Source organism: Panthera leo, chromosome A2 (assembly GCF_018350215.1).
Source record: "Panthera leo isolate Ple1 chromosome A2, P.leo_Ple1_pat1.1, whole genome shotgun sequence".
In the NCBI taxonomy this organism is placed as follows: Eukaryota; Metazoa; Chordata; class Mammalia; order Carnivora; family Felidae; genus Panthera; species Panthera leo.
In genome coordinates, this window is record NC_056680.1 from 14,163,892 (window position 1) to 14,178,007 (window position 14,116).

Genomic DNA, 14,116 nt, shown 5'->3' on the forward strand with positions numbered 1-14,116 from the left:
AGGAGTTAGTTAGTACCCAGTGGCCTCACGCCCTCTCCCCCAGCACGCGCAGGTGGTAGATGACAATTCGGCCAAAAAAGTCAGCGGCGTCCTCAAATGTCACCTTCAGCCGGTCCACCTCGGCAACTGGCACAGGGAAGGTGTGAGCATAGGCAGTCAAGGGAAATAGGTAGTTCATCATTTCCCATCTGGCAGCCCCAGCTTAGACACCACCAATGTGCTGGGTGACCGGGCGCACTGTGAGCCCTTCTGAGGCTCTCACACAGAACCGGTTACCATCAGCTCATTTTACAGATGGAACAATGGAGGTCCAGAGCCCACTTGCTCAAGGTCACATACCAGGGCCCACGGTTTTCAGAGGCACAGACCACCACCCCCGCCCCTCCCCAGAGGCCCAGGAAGGATATCTGAAGTGAGTTGTTGTCCTCAGGGTAGAAGTCCACAATCTTGCTAAGAGCCTCATTCCCCTGGGAACCTGCAACAGAGAAAGGGGCAGGTTGTGAGGCTGGGGTGCCCTCTCCAAACCCCCACCTTCCAGAGCCCTCCAGTACCTTCCAGGTGACCCCGGCGACTGGAGAAACCCCCCTGGAACTGGATCTGCAGCTGGGAGACACGGACGCGCTGAGGAAACTCTAGTATCACCCACTGGGAGGGGCCCTGGAGACAGGGAAACTGAGGCTCACAATCTGTCCAGGCTCAGACAGAGCCTGCTATGTGTGTCTTATTCCCACAGTCGACGGGGGGAGAGGTGGTGCGAGGGGCAGTTGGCACACGTTCCCTCCGTGACCAACTCTACTGTGCCCAGCTGGAGTGCTCCTTAGTTCTCAAGGCACCTTGGACTCCTGAATCTGATTCACAGGATGGGTGAAGGGTCCAGGGAGAGGTGCCTCACCTGGTCCGAGTTCCAGCACGTTTCCTCATTCTGATCGAACAGATGCTTCTTTCCAAACTGCCGAGTGTTGCGATTCAGCACTGAACTCACCCTGGAGGCACCAGAATAAGAGCGAAAAGACTGGCTAAACCCAGCGCCGAGGTCCCGCCCACCGGTGGGCCCGCCCCCTCCTCGCCTCCAGCTTACCCCGGCACCCCCAGCTCGGTTAACCCCGGGCTCAAGGGCCACTGCCCGTCCCCAGGGTCTCACCTGCTCACTGTCTCTGGACAAACCAAAGAGTGGGTCATCCCGGCTCCACAAAGCCTCGCAGGGCTCAGCCGGTGTAGCCGGTGTGCGTATGCCGACGCCAACGCAGCCACAGCCGTTCGACCTTGACCACGCCTCAGAGTCTACAAAGGTTTCAAAGAAACTGCAGTGACCCGCGGCTAGATTCTCACAGCAGGTTCAAGTAAGGGAAACAGGTTTCCTGTGGGTTTCCGGGGGTCGCTCGGACTCCGAGCTTCAGTCTCTGCGAACAGCGCCGAGAACCAGAGCAGGACCCGGAACCACGAGGACACCGCGCAAGCGCACTGTGACTCAGACCTGCCCCTCCCATGCTCTCAGGGCAGGCTGCAATTTGAACCCCGCCCCTCCGCGCCCGCCTCTTAAAGGGCCTTCATCCAGTACTGAGTTTTCTTTTGGAGCTGGAGGAAGAAGGGAGGCACCTGAAAGAATTGTTTGCCAAGTTGTGTGCGGGGCGCCGTCTTCTGGTGCCTGCGGGTATAGAGCAGGGTATAGGGTATGGGAAGTCTGAGAGACTTCCTATAACGATATCTCCCTACCTGGGGAAGTCAGCCAAAACCCATTCCGTAACTGCTAATGCTGCCGAGCGCTTCATTGCCTCCCAGGGACCAAAGGAAGAGTTGAGAAAGAGGCCACGATGAGCGAGTCTTCGTCAGCCTCGTGTATCCCAGCTGCAACACAAGAGGCTTAGCCTCCAAATCTTTCTTCTTAGTAAATGCTGCCTGGGACAGGCTTCATGGAGGAGGGGGCGTGGGAAGTGGGTTTTGAAGGATGAACTGGGGGGAAGGAGGGGGTTGGCCATACCAGATTGCACAAAGGCTAAAGATTTGGTTCACTGATTCACTAAACAACAATTCACTCCCTACTGCCCAGCCCTGTGCTGGGTGGTGCTGGGGACTGTGAGAAGCCTCAGTGAGAAGCCTCCTCCATACCTGAGGAGCCCTCAATTTTGGTAAGACAGAGCTACACACACACACACACACACACACACACACACACACACACCCATGCAGTCAGGGCTGAGCCAGACATAGGGCTGGGAGACCAGAGGCTCTACCTGGAGGAAGGGCTTCCTGGGATAGGGGATCTTGTGTCTGTACCTTAGTGGGTGGGCAGGAATTCATCAGGGTAAGAAAAATGGGGGGAGATTTGTCCGGCAGGGAAAACAGCATAAGTAAAGGCCTGGTTGGGTGAAAGACCATGAATCTGAATAAAATATGTGGAGCAAAATCCTGCTGAGCCTGAAGGTGTTTGAGAAAGGGCAAGACACCATCCCATCGGCATGAATGGAGGGTTCTGAGACAAACAGCTACTGGCAGAAGGCTGCAGGTTCCTGGCTTTAGCTGAATGGTCTAGAATCCAGCCCCTTTCTTCAAGGGCTAGGGGAATGGTTCTCCTGGCATCCTGCTAGCATCTTCCCAAGCCCACTCCAGTAAGGGGGTGGGGGTGGGCTGGCTGGGAAACTGGGACACCACCGGAAGGGCTGCCCCATCAGCCCCTGCCTGCCAGGACTTCCTGCATTCAGCCATGGCCTGGTGCCATCTAGACCTGGCTCTGCTGGTCTCAGTGCTGGGGCCAGGACTGCGGATGGCAGAAAAGACCTCTTTACCCCCAGAGGAAGGTGGGAAAAGCATGGACCCTGGAGGGTCCAGATCCAGTTTAAATCCTGGCTGGGTCACTCACTTACTGGCCATGTGATCTTGGACAAGCATGTTGACCTTTCTGGGCCTCAATTCCTTCATCTGCGAAATGGAGGGAATTCTGTTTATAGGACTGCTGGAGAATTTGGTGGGCTCTTTGGGCTGACACATAACAACAGTGGCTTACCTTTGTTGAGAGCCCACCTTGTGTTTGACTTGAAACCACATTTTGCTGGTTGTTCATCCACTGGTTCATTGAACTTGCTGTGCTGGTCCATGTCACTTCCATTTTATAGCTGAGGATATATATACCCAATGGCCCCCAGGGAGGATATTCATGGCCTTAGCCACCCCCCCCCCCCCCCAGCGCCACTCCTGGTCTTGGCATGGAGCCACCTTGCCCACTGGTATGAGGCCAGCTCAATACCCTCTTCCCGCCTCCTCACCCCACTGGCGCCTGGGCATGAAAGAGCCTCCTGTTTCTCCAGGGAATTAGCAGCTCTAAGCTCCCAGCAGGGCAGCCAAAAGTGGTCCATTCATTTGCCTGAGTGAGGAAAGACCAGGCACTCCCTTCCCCCCCTCACCCAGAGGATGGAGCAGAGGAAGCTCTGGAAGAGCCAGGAGCTGCAACCCTGGTTCACTGAGGGAAACTGAGGCACAGAAAAGCAAAATCATTTGGCTAAGTTCATCCAGGGGGAGAAGGATTCAAATCCCAATCTGACTCTGGCGTTCTCTCCATGGGCTGAGTTTTGCATTTGTCAAAAGAGGCAATAGAGGCTCAGAGAGAGTCAGGTATTTGCTGAAGTCACACAGCAAGTATGGGTCAGCAGGGACTCTCCCTGGGGATGCAGCCCCACCCATGGCAAAAACCAGATCCCACTTCTCATGTGTTTGTTATGCTGGAGCAGGGCAGGGAAAGGCCTTCAGATAGCTTCAAGCCTTGGTTCCCTCTGGGGGATCAGTGTAATGATTGCCTCAAGGCTCCAGCCTGGAGAGTATGTGGGGGTGGAGGTGACAGTTCCGTGACTCGCAGCCCCCAGTGGGGCAGGTCCAGGCCTGATTTTTCTGCCAGGGTCTGCCTGGGTTCAACAGGGCCCACCTCAGAGTAGATGGATGCCAGCTGGACTTGTCAGTCCTGGGAGGGTGCAAACCTGGGAGCCTGGGCAAGTGGAGGTGACAGAAGTAGGGGTGGTGGCGGTGGCCAGGCATCCTGGAGGTGATCTCATCAGGGGACCGCCCCCCCGCCCAGGGCCACTACAGGGGGAGTGATGAATGGTGAGCATGAGTGGCTGTGTTGTGAGGTTGGACCCAGGAGGACTATATGTCTCCGTGTTGGTGCCCGTGTGCTTAGCGATCATAGTTGGGTGCTAGCGATCATAGTTGGGTGCTTAGCGATCAGAGTTGGGTGCTAGATGTGCCCACAGCTGTAAACATGGTTGAGTGTGAACAATGTGGGGCACATGTGGGCTTGTTTGTGACTACCAGGAAGGCTAAGGTACTGCAGGGCATGTATTCGACCGTGAAGGGACTAGAGGTGCGGTTTGAATCACAGCTGTGAGTTTGGTTGTGCAAGAGGCATGACGTGTGTGCAGCCACATGAGGTCGTATGTGGTCTGTGTGACTTACGTGTGGCCTTGTCTCATGTGGTTGTGTATAAACCACCTGTGCGCTCACTGTGTGCCTGGGGTGTGACTGTGGGTTAGTGGTTTGTTGGGGTCGTCGTGGGACACACGTGAATGCGGTTGCGTGTGTCATGTCCGTGTGTCACCTTGAGTATGTTAAGAGGCGCTTTGGAGGGACACTGTCCACCCTTGAGATCCAGCTCTCCTGGTGGGTCCAGCGTCCCTGCTCCTGCTCTGGGCCACCAGCCCCCTCCCTTGCTCCATCCCCCAACTTGCTTCTCAGCCCCTGGCCTGGGCCCCAGTGTGGGGGGCACAGAGAAGGCACTCAGGGCTGGCGGGGGGTGGCTCACCCAATCCCAGTGCAGGCCTATAAATAGCTCTTTGAGCCCAGCAGATTCCCAGGCAAGGTTGCCTCATTCAAGCCCCCAGCAACAGCCTGCCTCCCCCACCGCCCTGGGCCCCAGGCCAGCCCCTCTAAGCTCAGCCCTGGCACTGGCCAGGGGGACCTAGGGGTGGAGAGGAGGGGGTGGAGAGAGGTGGGGGCAGTCAGGAGTGGGGGTCAGCTTGGCTCTGAGGCCATGAACCTAGACTCCCACTTGACCAGTACCTATACTGTACAACCTCAGGCAGGTGGTCCTGTGCCTCTGAGCCTCAGTTTCTCCAGCTGGAAAATGGGCAGCAGCATGATAGCAGCTTATGTGTTTACTTCCTGTTTCATTCTCCCAGCAACCCTGTAAGATAAGGAGTCTTAATTATCCTCCTTTTTTAGACAAGGAAACTGAGGCACAGAAAGACAAAATGGCTGGTCCAGAGTCACTCTGTTAGGAGTGGAAGGTTTGAGCCCTGCACGTGTGGAAACAAAGCTGCCTGGATCCCTTACACATGACACAATGCGACCCCGGACCCCCGGCTCCCCCACCCTAACCAATGCTGCCACAATCACCCCCTCACCCAGCCTGTCAACTGTGGACACTCATGTCAATGTGATCCCTGACCTCCAGCTTTCCTCTGTGATGAGGACTGAACAGTAAGCATAGCTCCCCAGTGTATCACTTTTTTTTATTTTATTTTTTTTTAATTTTTTTTTTTAACGTTTATTTATTTTTGAGACAGAGAGAGACAGAGCATGAACGGGGGAGGGTCAGAGAGAAGGAGACACAGAATCTGAAACAGGCTCCAGGCTCTGAGCCGTCAGCACAGAACCCGACGTGGGGCTTGAACTCACGGACCGTGAGATCATGACCTGAGCCGAAGTCAGCCGCTTAACCGACTGAGCCACCCAGGCGCCCCACTTTTTTTTAAAGTTTATTTATGGATTGGGGGGGGGTATATGTGCCCGTGTAGGAGTAGGGGAAGGGCAGAGAGAAGACAGAGAGAATCCCAGGCAGGTTCCGAGCTGTCAGTGCAGAGCCCAGTGTGGGGCTGGATCCCACAAACCATGAGATGATGACCTGAGCCAAAATCAAGAGTGAGATGCTTAACTGACTGAACCACCAGGTACCCCCTCCCCCACCCCAGTGTGTCACTTTGGCCCCTAGAGCCATCACTGCCCAGTGCATCCCATCCTAAGCTGAGAGACAAAAACCCTGGGAAGGAAGGTGGGGGAAGGGCTGATCTCTTTAAGCTTCTGTCCCCACTCATTTCCATTATTTCCAGCTTTCATTGCGGTAAAGCACACAGAACACAAAATTTACCATTCTAAAGTGTACAATCCAGGGGCATTAATTATATTAACATTACTCTGCAACCCTCACCACTATCTAGTTCTAGAACATTTTCATCATCCCAAAAGGAAACCCAGTACCCACTTGCAGTCACTCTCTATTCCCCTTCTCCCAATCCCTGATAACTACCCATCCACTTTCTGCCTCTGGATTTGTCCGTTCGAAACATTGCACATAAATTGAACCGTCCTGTGGCCTTTTGTGTCTGGCTTCTTTCAATCAGCGTAATGTTTTCGAGGTTCACCCATGTTTAGGGGGTGTTAGTACTCCATTCCTTTTCATGGCTGAATAATATTCCATTGTGTGGATCTAGACTTTTTAAGGTTGCGGTCTCCCTGCGAAGACACACACATGCCCCCTGCCCGAAGCAAAAATATTCCTGTGACAGCAGGACTCCACAGTCAGTGCCCCACAAATGCTGACTGGATAAAGGAATGAATGAAAAGAATGCTATGTTCTGGCTGCAGGCTGCAGCTGGTGGAAACAGCTCCAGGGTGTGACACATCTGGGCTCCAACGCTGGGAGTCACTTACCAGCTGTGTGACCCAGCGATCTTCCTTTCCTCTCTGAGCCTCAGCCTCCTTTCTCGACATGGGCTAAAACAGCAACTGTAGCCCAAACTGCTTCAAGTGTGAGCCCTAGAAAGTCAGGCAGCCCAGGGTTGGAATCCCGGCTCTGCCCGTCCCCTATGCGTGACTCTGGGAGCTATTTCGTCTCCCCGAGGCTCAGTTTCCACGTCTGTAAGGTGGGACAGGCCCCCCGCGGGGCGTCTGGGAACATTTAATGTGACTCTTGGGGAAAATGGGCGAACGCGCGGGAAATCAGACGTAGTCTTCCCCTGGGTGGGGTGAGAGGTGGAAGAAGTGGGGAGGGGGGTTTTAGGTAGGGAGAGCCCCCTCCCTCGCGCAGCCGGAGGCCTCCAGCAGGCAGGGGCGCATGCGCAGAGCAGCCCCGCGGCCCCTTTATAAGCGCTGAGGCGGCTCTGGGGCGAGCGGAGCGCAGGGCGCAGGGGCTGGACCCGGCGCGAACGAACAAGACAAGCCGGAGCGTCCTTTGTGCCGGGCGACCGCCCCGGGATGCGTCCGAGCTAGGAGTCAGGTGGGGGGTCCGTCGTGGGGAGGGGGCCGCGTTAGGGGAGAGATCCGCGGAATTAGAGACGAGCACGAGATTGGGGAGGGGGCCTGGGATCAGAGAGAAGCCCCCAGAACAGGGAGGGGGGCTGAGAGGGGGAGGGGAGACCCAGGTTAGGAAGAGAACGCAAACTGGAGGGCGCTTGGGAATGTCAGGGGGACTCGGATTTGGGGGTCAATCCTTGGGTTGTCCGGAGAATGCGGAGACGGTTCCAAGGTGGGGAGGGGGCCGGGCTGGGGGTGGGTCTCAGAATTGGGGAGGGGGCACTGGGAACCAAGGCTAAGGGAGGACACAACGAGTTTAGAGAGAAGAGGGGGAAATCCAGATGCTATATGGGGGGGGGGGGGGGCTCCATAACTGGGCATCCCGGTATTTGAGCTGAGGCACCCCAGGATTTTAAGTGGGGATTCCCAATTTGCAGATGAATGGAGGAATTCAGGCTGGACTGCAGCGGGGAAGGGGGCCCTCCAGGTTAGCCTGAGTCCGATGGAAGGGGGGGTCTTCCCTGAGTGTGAACAGCAGTGGGGAAGGGGCGCCCTACAGTCTGCCTCTTCTTTTGGCCCAGGTCCTGTCACCACATCCTGATTCAGGGAGGAGGTTCTGGGGCGGGGGGGGGGGGGGGGCTCCATCCCAAGGTGGTCCTTGTTCTTCCCTTGGACTTGGAGTTGGGGTGGTGTCTCTTCTCCCAGGGAGCACACTGGGTCTCCCAGGTGAATGCTGGGTGTGAGTCCCTAAAACCCCAGTTAGAATCCCTAGGACCCATGAGGGGCACCCAGTCCAAAGAGGGGGGCCGCTCCCAGCACCTCCATACCTGACTGTGTCCTCACAGAGGGACACAGACTCTTGCCTCACCCCTTCAGTTCCATCTGCCCATATGGATGCTTGTGAAAGTCCTGGCTTGGTTTGGGGGCACAGGCACCGGGAAGTAGGGGGCTGGGATCCCGGGCCCAGCCTGGGCAGGAACGACCGACCCCCATTTCTGTGCACGGGGCTTTGTTCCTCTCAGCAGCATTAATGGGAGACAGCCAGGACAAGGAGAGGGTTGGCGCTGGGCCCCAGCGGGGGACGTGGGGGAAGGGCAAGGAGGGAGGGGTGGGCAGATCATGGGACCTCAGAACCCAGCAGCCTCGCTGGCTTGTGGACATTCCCAAATGGAAGGTGCCTCCCCCCCCGCCCCCCCGCCGGAGGCAGGGGCTTTGTGTATGTGTGTGTGTGTGTGTGTGTGTGTCTACACCATGCTGAGAGAGGTTGTGTGTCCATGGGGAGTCTGGGGTCCTCTGTGAGTCTAATGCGACTGAGGTTGTGTCTTTGTCAGGAAACTTGTGGCAGGGGCCACATCACCAGGTGGCAAAATGATGTGTGCCCACCAGTCACCAAGGCCACATTTATCCAGCCTGGTCTGTGCCAGGGGCTGGCATCACCATGTGTGAGTGTCTGTGAGAAACTGTGTCTGACGGTATGGCCTCATCGAGGGGTTTATATGGGGAGGCTCAGACTGTGGGTGTGTGTCTTTGTGCAGAAGACATGCTGCCTGCCTTGTAAGTGCCCATATTGTCTCTCTTTGTTAATGTCACTGTGAATCTGTGTGTGCGCGCGTCTCCCTGGCTCTGAGTCTGGGGTTGTGTGGCTGCATGTACAGCAAGGGGCTCCTCTCCATGTGATTGGCAGTGTGGACCCTAAGCACGGGGGTGTGAGATATGATCTTTGTGCAGAGTTGGGGTGCTAATAGGGGAGATGTTGGGGTTCAGGTCCCCAAAGGCATCCCGAGATGGTTTACTGAGCCTGGCTTCAGTTCTCCTCTGAGGAGTTCCACGATCATGCCCATACACACAAATATGCCCTGACTCCGAGGCCAGAAACAGACACATGTGCTTACGGCCCCTGCGGAGGGGCACTTGGACCCACACATCCAGAGACCACAGTGGGTCCCCTATGCTCCACGCAGCGCACAGAGCTGCTGCACACCGATGCACACATCCACACATCACAGGGCACAACTTCACATCCTTGCCTGGACACAGCACCCCGACACACACACCCAGGCACACAAAAATACCTGCTGGCCAACACACCCACATTCAGTGCCCACTGAGACAGGAGGTGGGTCAGAGGGAGGGACAGGGACACACACACACACACACACACACACACACACACACACCCTCCTTCAGCACCGCCCCTCCTCCAATGCCCCACAGGCCCCTGTTGCATATGCATGAGGCTTATGCATTATTCATGAGGGGACAAGCCCCAGACAGCTGTGTAAATGCTCACCTCTGGCTGCTCTAGGGAGGAAGTATTTTAAGAGAAGGGGTGTGGGTGTGTGAGGGTGCAAGCGGAGGGAACAGAGTGCCTCTGGGAGGGTATGTGTGTGCGTGGGAGGGTGCACCTGAAACTGTCACTGTGTTGGATCACCTCTGTACATTTGCATATGTACATGAGGCTTTGTATACAAAAAGCTGATTCTTAATTTAACATTTCTAGCACCCCACAAGTCTTTGCTCATTCCATCCTCACCGTAACACTATGAGGTACATGTTGGGTGAGCCCCATTTTACAGGTGGGGAAAGTGAAGCACAGAGAATGAAGCAACCTGTCTAGGGTCATACAATGTATAGAAAGAGGCAGAGATTTTTTTTAATTTTAAATAAATTTGGGGTTTGAACTCATGACCCGGAGATCAAGAGTCACATGCTCCTCCAACTGAGCCAGCCAGGTGCCCCTGAATGTAGTCTGTCCTTTTAACCATACAAAGTGTGTGTGTGTGTGTGTGTGTGTGTGTGTGTGTATGAATTCTGTGAACTCACCCCCTCCTAAGGCCCTCCTGGGCAGGTGCAGCCCAGAGTCCTGCCCCACCCTCTAATACCTTGTCAGGCCTTGTACAGCCATCAGAGGAGCCTGCACTTGTTCAGGATTCCAAGGGGGAGAAATGAGGACAGCCTGGAATGGAGGCAGAAGTTGCTAAGGTTTACAGGTTGGTAGTTGGGGGCACCATCCCAAGGCCTGGCCTCTGATCCGCTGTGCAGCCCTAGGCAAACTGCTAGCCCTCTCTGGGTCCCAGGTGAGGCTGTGGTGCCGCTGCCAGAGGAAGACAAGGAGACCAAGTGGGCATGTCATTGCTTTGCCTCCCTAGAGTTCAGCACCACGGATAGGGCCCCGGCTGGCCTCCCAGTAGGGACTCTGGGAGCAGGGAAAGAGCACTGGGAATGGGACCAGCTGTCCTCCACAGCCCCCATGCTGGATGCTATCTACACTCCCCTCCTCAGGGCTATTCTTTTATTGGGGGAGGCTGCAAGGGTTAGATTTTTAGAGGATGCCCTAACTTGCCATCTGTCCCCACCTCCTGAGCCCCAGTGAGGGGAGTGGTACAGAGGGGCTGTGAGGCTTTGGGGAGGGACTATCTCCCCAGAGTTTCTGGTCTCTGGAAGAATGTGAGGCCTGGGAGGGCACTGCTGTGTCCTGGTGCCTGGATTGGGCCTTACTTACAGTTGGCACTCAGTAATTGTCCATTTTATGTCTGAAGGCCACAACCCCTATAGAAGGCTGGACCCACAACTGGAGTTTCTCTGTGGACCTAGGAGGCATCTTTGCCAGGTGGTATGAAGTCAGGAGGAGGGTGGGGTGGGCAGGGGTGAGGCCCCTTCCTCCAGCTGGGACTTGGCAGCTTCTCAAAAATCCCAGAAACCAAGAATAGAATCTTGGCGACAACCAAATCCTGGAATTGAAGCTGAGAATCGTGTCAGTCAGCAAACCCAGATTAAAGGCTGGCTTGGAGGCCAGCATACTGCGAGGACTGGGGACCTCAGGCTGACTGGGACTGGCTACTGCCCTCCTGGAATCCTAGTCTTATGGGTGAGGCCAACATGAAAGATGGGATTTTGATCTTGGCTGTGTTAAGGACAATAATAGTAATAACAACAGCTCAGGGGCACCCGGCTGGCTCAATCAGAAGAGCATGTGGCCCTTGATCTTAGGGTTGTGAGTTCGAGTCCCACGTTGGGCATAGAGATTAAATAAATACATTTTTTAAAAAACAGCTCAAATCTATTCTTTCATGCCAGGCAGTTCTAGGCATTTCGTACATATTGACTGTATTTACCCATCTATTCCTTCCAACTACCTGATGTTATCCCTAGCTAACCTACAAAGAAACTGAGGCACAGAGAAGCTAATCTACTTGTTGAAGGTCACACAGCAAGGAACAGGCAGATAGACAATACCAGGTCTGATTTCACTTTAACACCCTTACTTCTGACTGTGAAACTTCACTGCTGGGATTCTGAAGTCAGCCGGTCCTGGGCTTGGATCCTGGGTTAACCCTTGCTTGCTGACTGTGTGTCCTTGAGTGACACGTTAGCCTCTCTGAGTCTGTTTCTAGGTCTGTAGAATGGGGAGACTTGGTCCTTCCACACTAACTGGGTGGGTTGTACTCACCCCCATTCTCCCTCTGTCTCCATCTTTTTCCAGGTCCAGGATGGGGGCCACGTCTGTCTGGGCCTTGGGCCTCCTGATGCTCCAGATGCTGCTGTTTGTGGCTGGGGAACAGAGTGAGTTAGCTTGTGGGGTGGGAGAGGTTGGGTTCTGGGGGACTGACAAGATCGGGCAGCTTTTTAACTCTAGAGCTTTCTCCTGCTGGTTCCCTGGCTTGGTCTGGAGAATAAAATGAGAATAGATGAAAAAGGTCTTTGATAGTCAAAAGTGAACAAGACACCTGAGAGGTTATTTTTAGTCATTGCCAGCAGAGGCTGGAGGTTCCTGCCTCTCACTGTTTTGCTGAGCTGAGCTGAAGAGAGAGAGAAAAAATGAAAACAGTGCAGAGATTGATTAGTGATGTCTGTCATGGGCGGGGCAATAGAAATAAGGTATGTAGAACTCTCCCTGGCATCTCCCCAGTGATGGTTAAAAGCCCAGGCACTGGAAATGCCCCCTGATTTTCTCTGTGGTTAGGCAAATACAATGATGTCTCTGAGACTCAGTTTCCTCAACCCTCCAAAAAGACAGTGAGACATGGCTACTTCTGCCTATGATTATGAAAATCAAATGAGCTGATCGCTATGTATAAAGTGCCCCTGTTATCAAGAAGGTACTCCTCAAGCACATTTTCCTTCTAATGGCTGCTTCTTACTGGACTTTGGGGTTAAGTGACTTTCCCATGACCACACAGTGAGTCAGTGACAGAGTCAAATCCCTGGCAGCCAGGGTCTGGATTTTGAGTGGATGCACCGCTATGAAGGCATGTGACTCCTCTTTTGCTCACAGATTGGGGTGCACATCACAGATTGGTTCACTGCATTGTGATATTGTAGGCAACCTAACCTCTCTGGCTTCAGTCTCCTTATCTGTAAAGTGAGAGAAGTAGCAGTCTCTGCTGGTCTTTGTCTTTGAGTCAGGTCCTCTTTCCACCTTCTCCACCCCAGGCACACAGGATGCCACTGCTGCTGCCTCTGCTACCGCCAACAAGGGGCTCCACATGCAGAAGGTGGGGTCGGGGTTGGTTCGGGCTGCGCTGGCAGAGTTAGTGGCCCTGCCCTGTCTCTTCACCCTGCGACCATGGCCAGATGCAGGCCGAGAAGCCCCTCGGATCAAGTGGACCAAGGTGCGGACTGCATCAGGCCAGCGGCAGGACTTGCCTATTCTGGTGGCCAAGGACAATGTGGTTCGAGTGGCCAAGGGCTGGCAGGGACGTGTTTCACTGCCTGCCTACCCCCGGCACCGGGCCAACGCGACGCTACTACTGGGACCACTGAGAGCCAGCGACTCTGGGCTCTACCGCTGCCAGGTGGTGAGGGGCATAGAGGATGAGCAGGACCTCGTGCCCCTGGAGGTGACAGGTCAGTTGAGGACGGGAGAGGACAAGGCTGGGAGGGGAGGTGCTGAGCCTGAAGCTCACCTACAGAATGTCACCTTAGAAATCACTCCCTGAACAATGATTCCCTTTCAATTCTTCTGACAAAGTAAAGTCCAAAGAAAGTCTCCTCCAGTGCTACCCTTTCTTTAATACTTCTCTCTCTTTTAGCTAAGACAAAGCAGCTTCTGGCTCCATCTATTGTGGACCACAGTATTTTATAGGATTTCATAAGCTTTTTTTTAAAGTTTATTTATTTTGAGAGAGAGAGAGAGAGAGAGAGAGAGAGACAATACAAGTGAGGGGGGGACAGAGAGAGAGGGAAAAGAGAATCCCAAACAGGCTCCGCACTGTCAGCATAGAGCCCAATGTGGGGCTCCAATCCACAAACTTTGGGATCATGACCTGAGCCGAAATCAAGAGTCAGATGCCTAATGTACTGAGCTTCCAGGCGCCCCTCCTAACCTTATTATAAGTCCCTTTCATGGTTACCTACTTTCACATAAGACAAAGGATATTGACTTTCTGTTTAAAATAGGAATACAAGGGCACCTGGGTGGCTCAGTCAGTTATGTATCCAACTTTGGCTCAGGTCATGATCTCATGGTTCGTGAGTTCAAGCCCCACATGGGATCTCTGCTGTCCACGTGGAGCCTACTTCAGATCCTCTGTCCCCCTCTGTCTCTGCCCCTTCCCTTCTCATGCTCACTCTCTCAAAATAAATAAACTTTAAAAAAATAAAATAGGGATACAAATTTCCTTTTACAATAAAATGATGTTTTTTTTTAAATAAAATAAGAGTGAGGTTTTCTTTTCATAGCCAACTGAAAATATATATGAAGTAAGTAACAGTCCTCAAATACCTGTTTAACCAACTCCTGTATTAAATTCTTTCTGTTGAAATAGCCAGTGTTTCTCTTTTCCTAACTGATCAAGGTGGACAAAACAAAACAAAACAAAAAGTTTTTTAATTATTAAAG

At 53.9% G+C, this 14,116-nt stretch overlaps 2 protein-coding genes across 2 annotated transcripts in view; one reads left to right on the forward strand and one right to left on the reverse strand.

Moving 5' to 3' along the window:
- Nucleotides 1-15: 15 nt before the first annotated feature.
- On the reverse strand, nt 16-1,473 carry LOC122214221 (nuclear receptor 2C2 associated protein). The gene is made up of 5 exons (XM_042929003.1): nt 1,142-1,473; nt 893-983; nt 552-657; nt 408-475; nt 16-142 (listed from the first exon to the last, which is right to left on the reverse strand). The coding sequence occupies exons 1-5, from the start codon at nt 1,177-1,179 to the stop codon at nt 26-28; spliced, it is 420 nt and encodes a 139-aa protein (XP_042784937.1). The 5' UTR covers nt 1,180-1,473; the 3' UTR covers nt 16-25.
- Nucleotides 1,474-2,701: 1,228 nt separating this feature from the next.
- The window catches only part of NCAN (neurocan), a 31,329-nt gene continuing 19,914 nt past the window's right edge, over nt 2,702-14,116 (forward strand). Inside the window, exons 1-5 of the mRNA XM_042927304.1 lie at nt 2,702-2,795; nt 10,353-10,462; nt 10,815-10,888; nt 11,759-11,838; nt 12,709-13,122. Of these exons, the coding sequence (XP_042783238.1) occupies nt 2,702-2,795; nt 10,353-10,462; nt 10,815-10,888; nt 11,759-11,838; nt 12,709-13,122 (772 nt within the window). The remainder of the gene's footprint in view (nt 2,796-10,352; nt 10,463-10,814; nt 10,889-11,758; nt 11,839-12,708; nt 13,123-14,116) is intronic.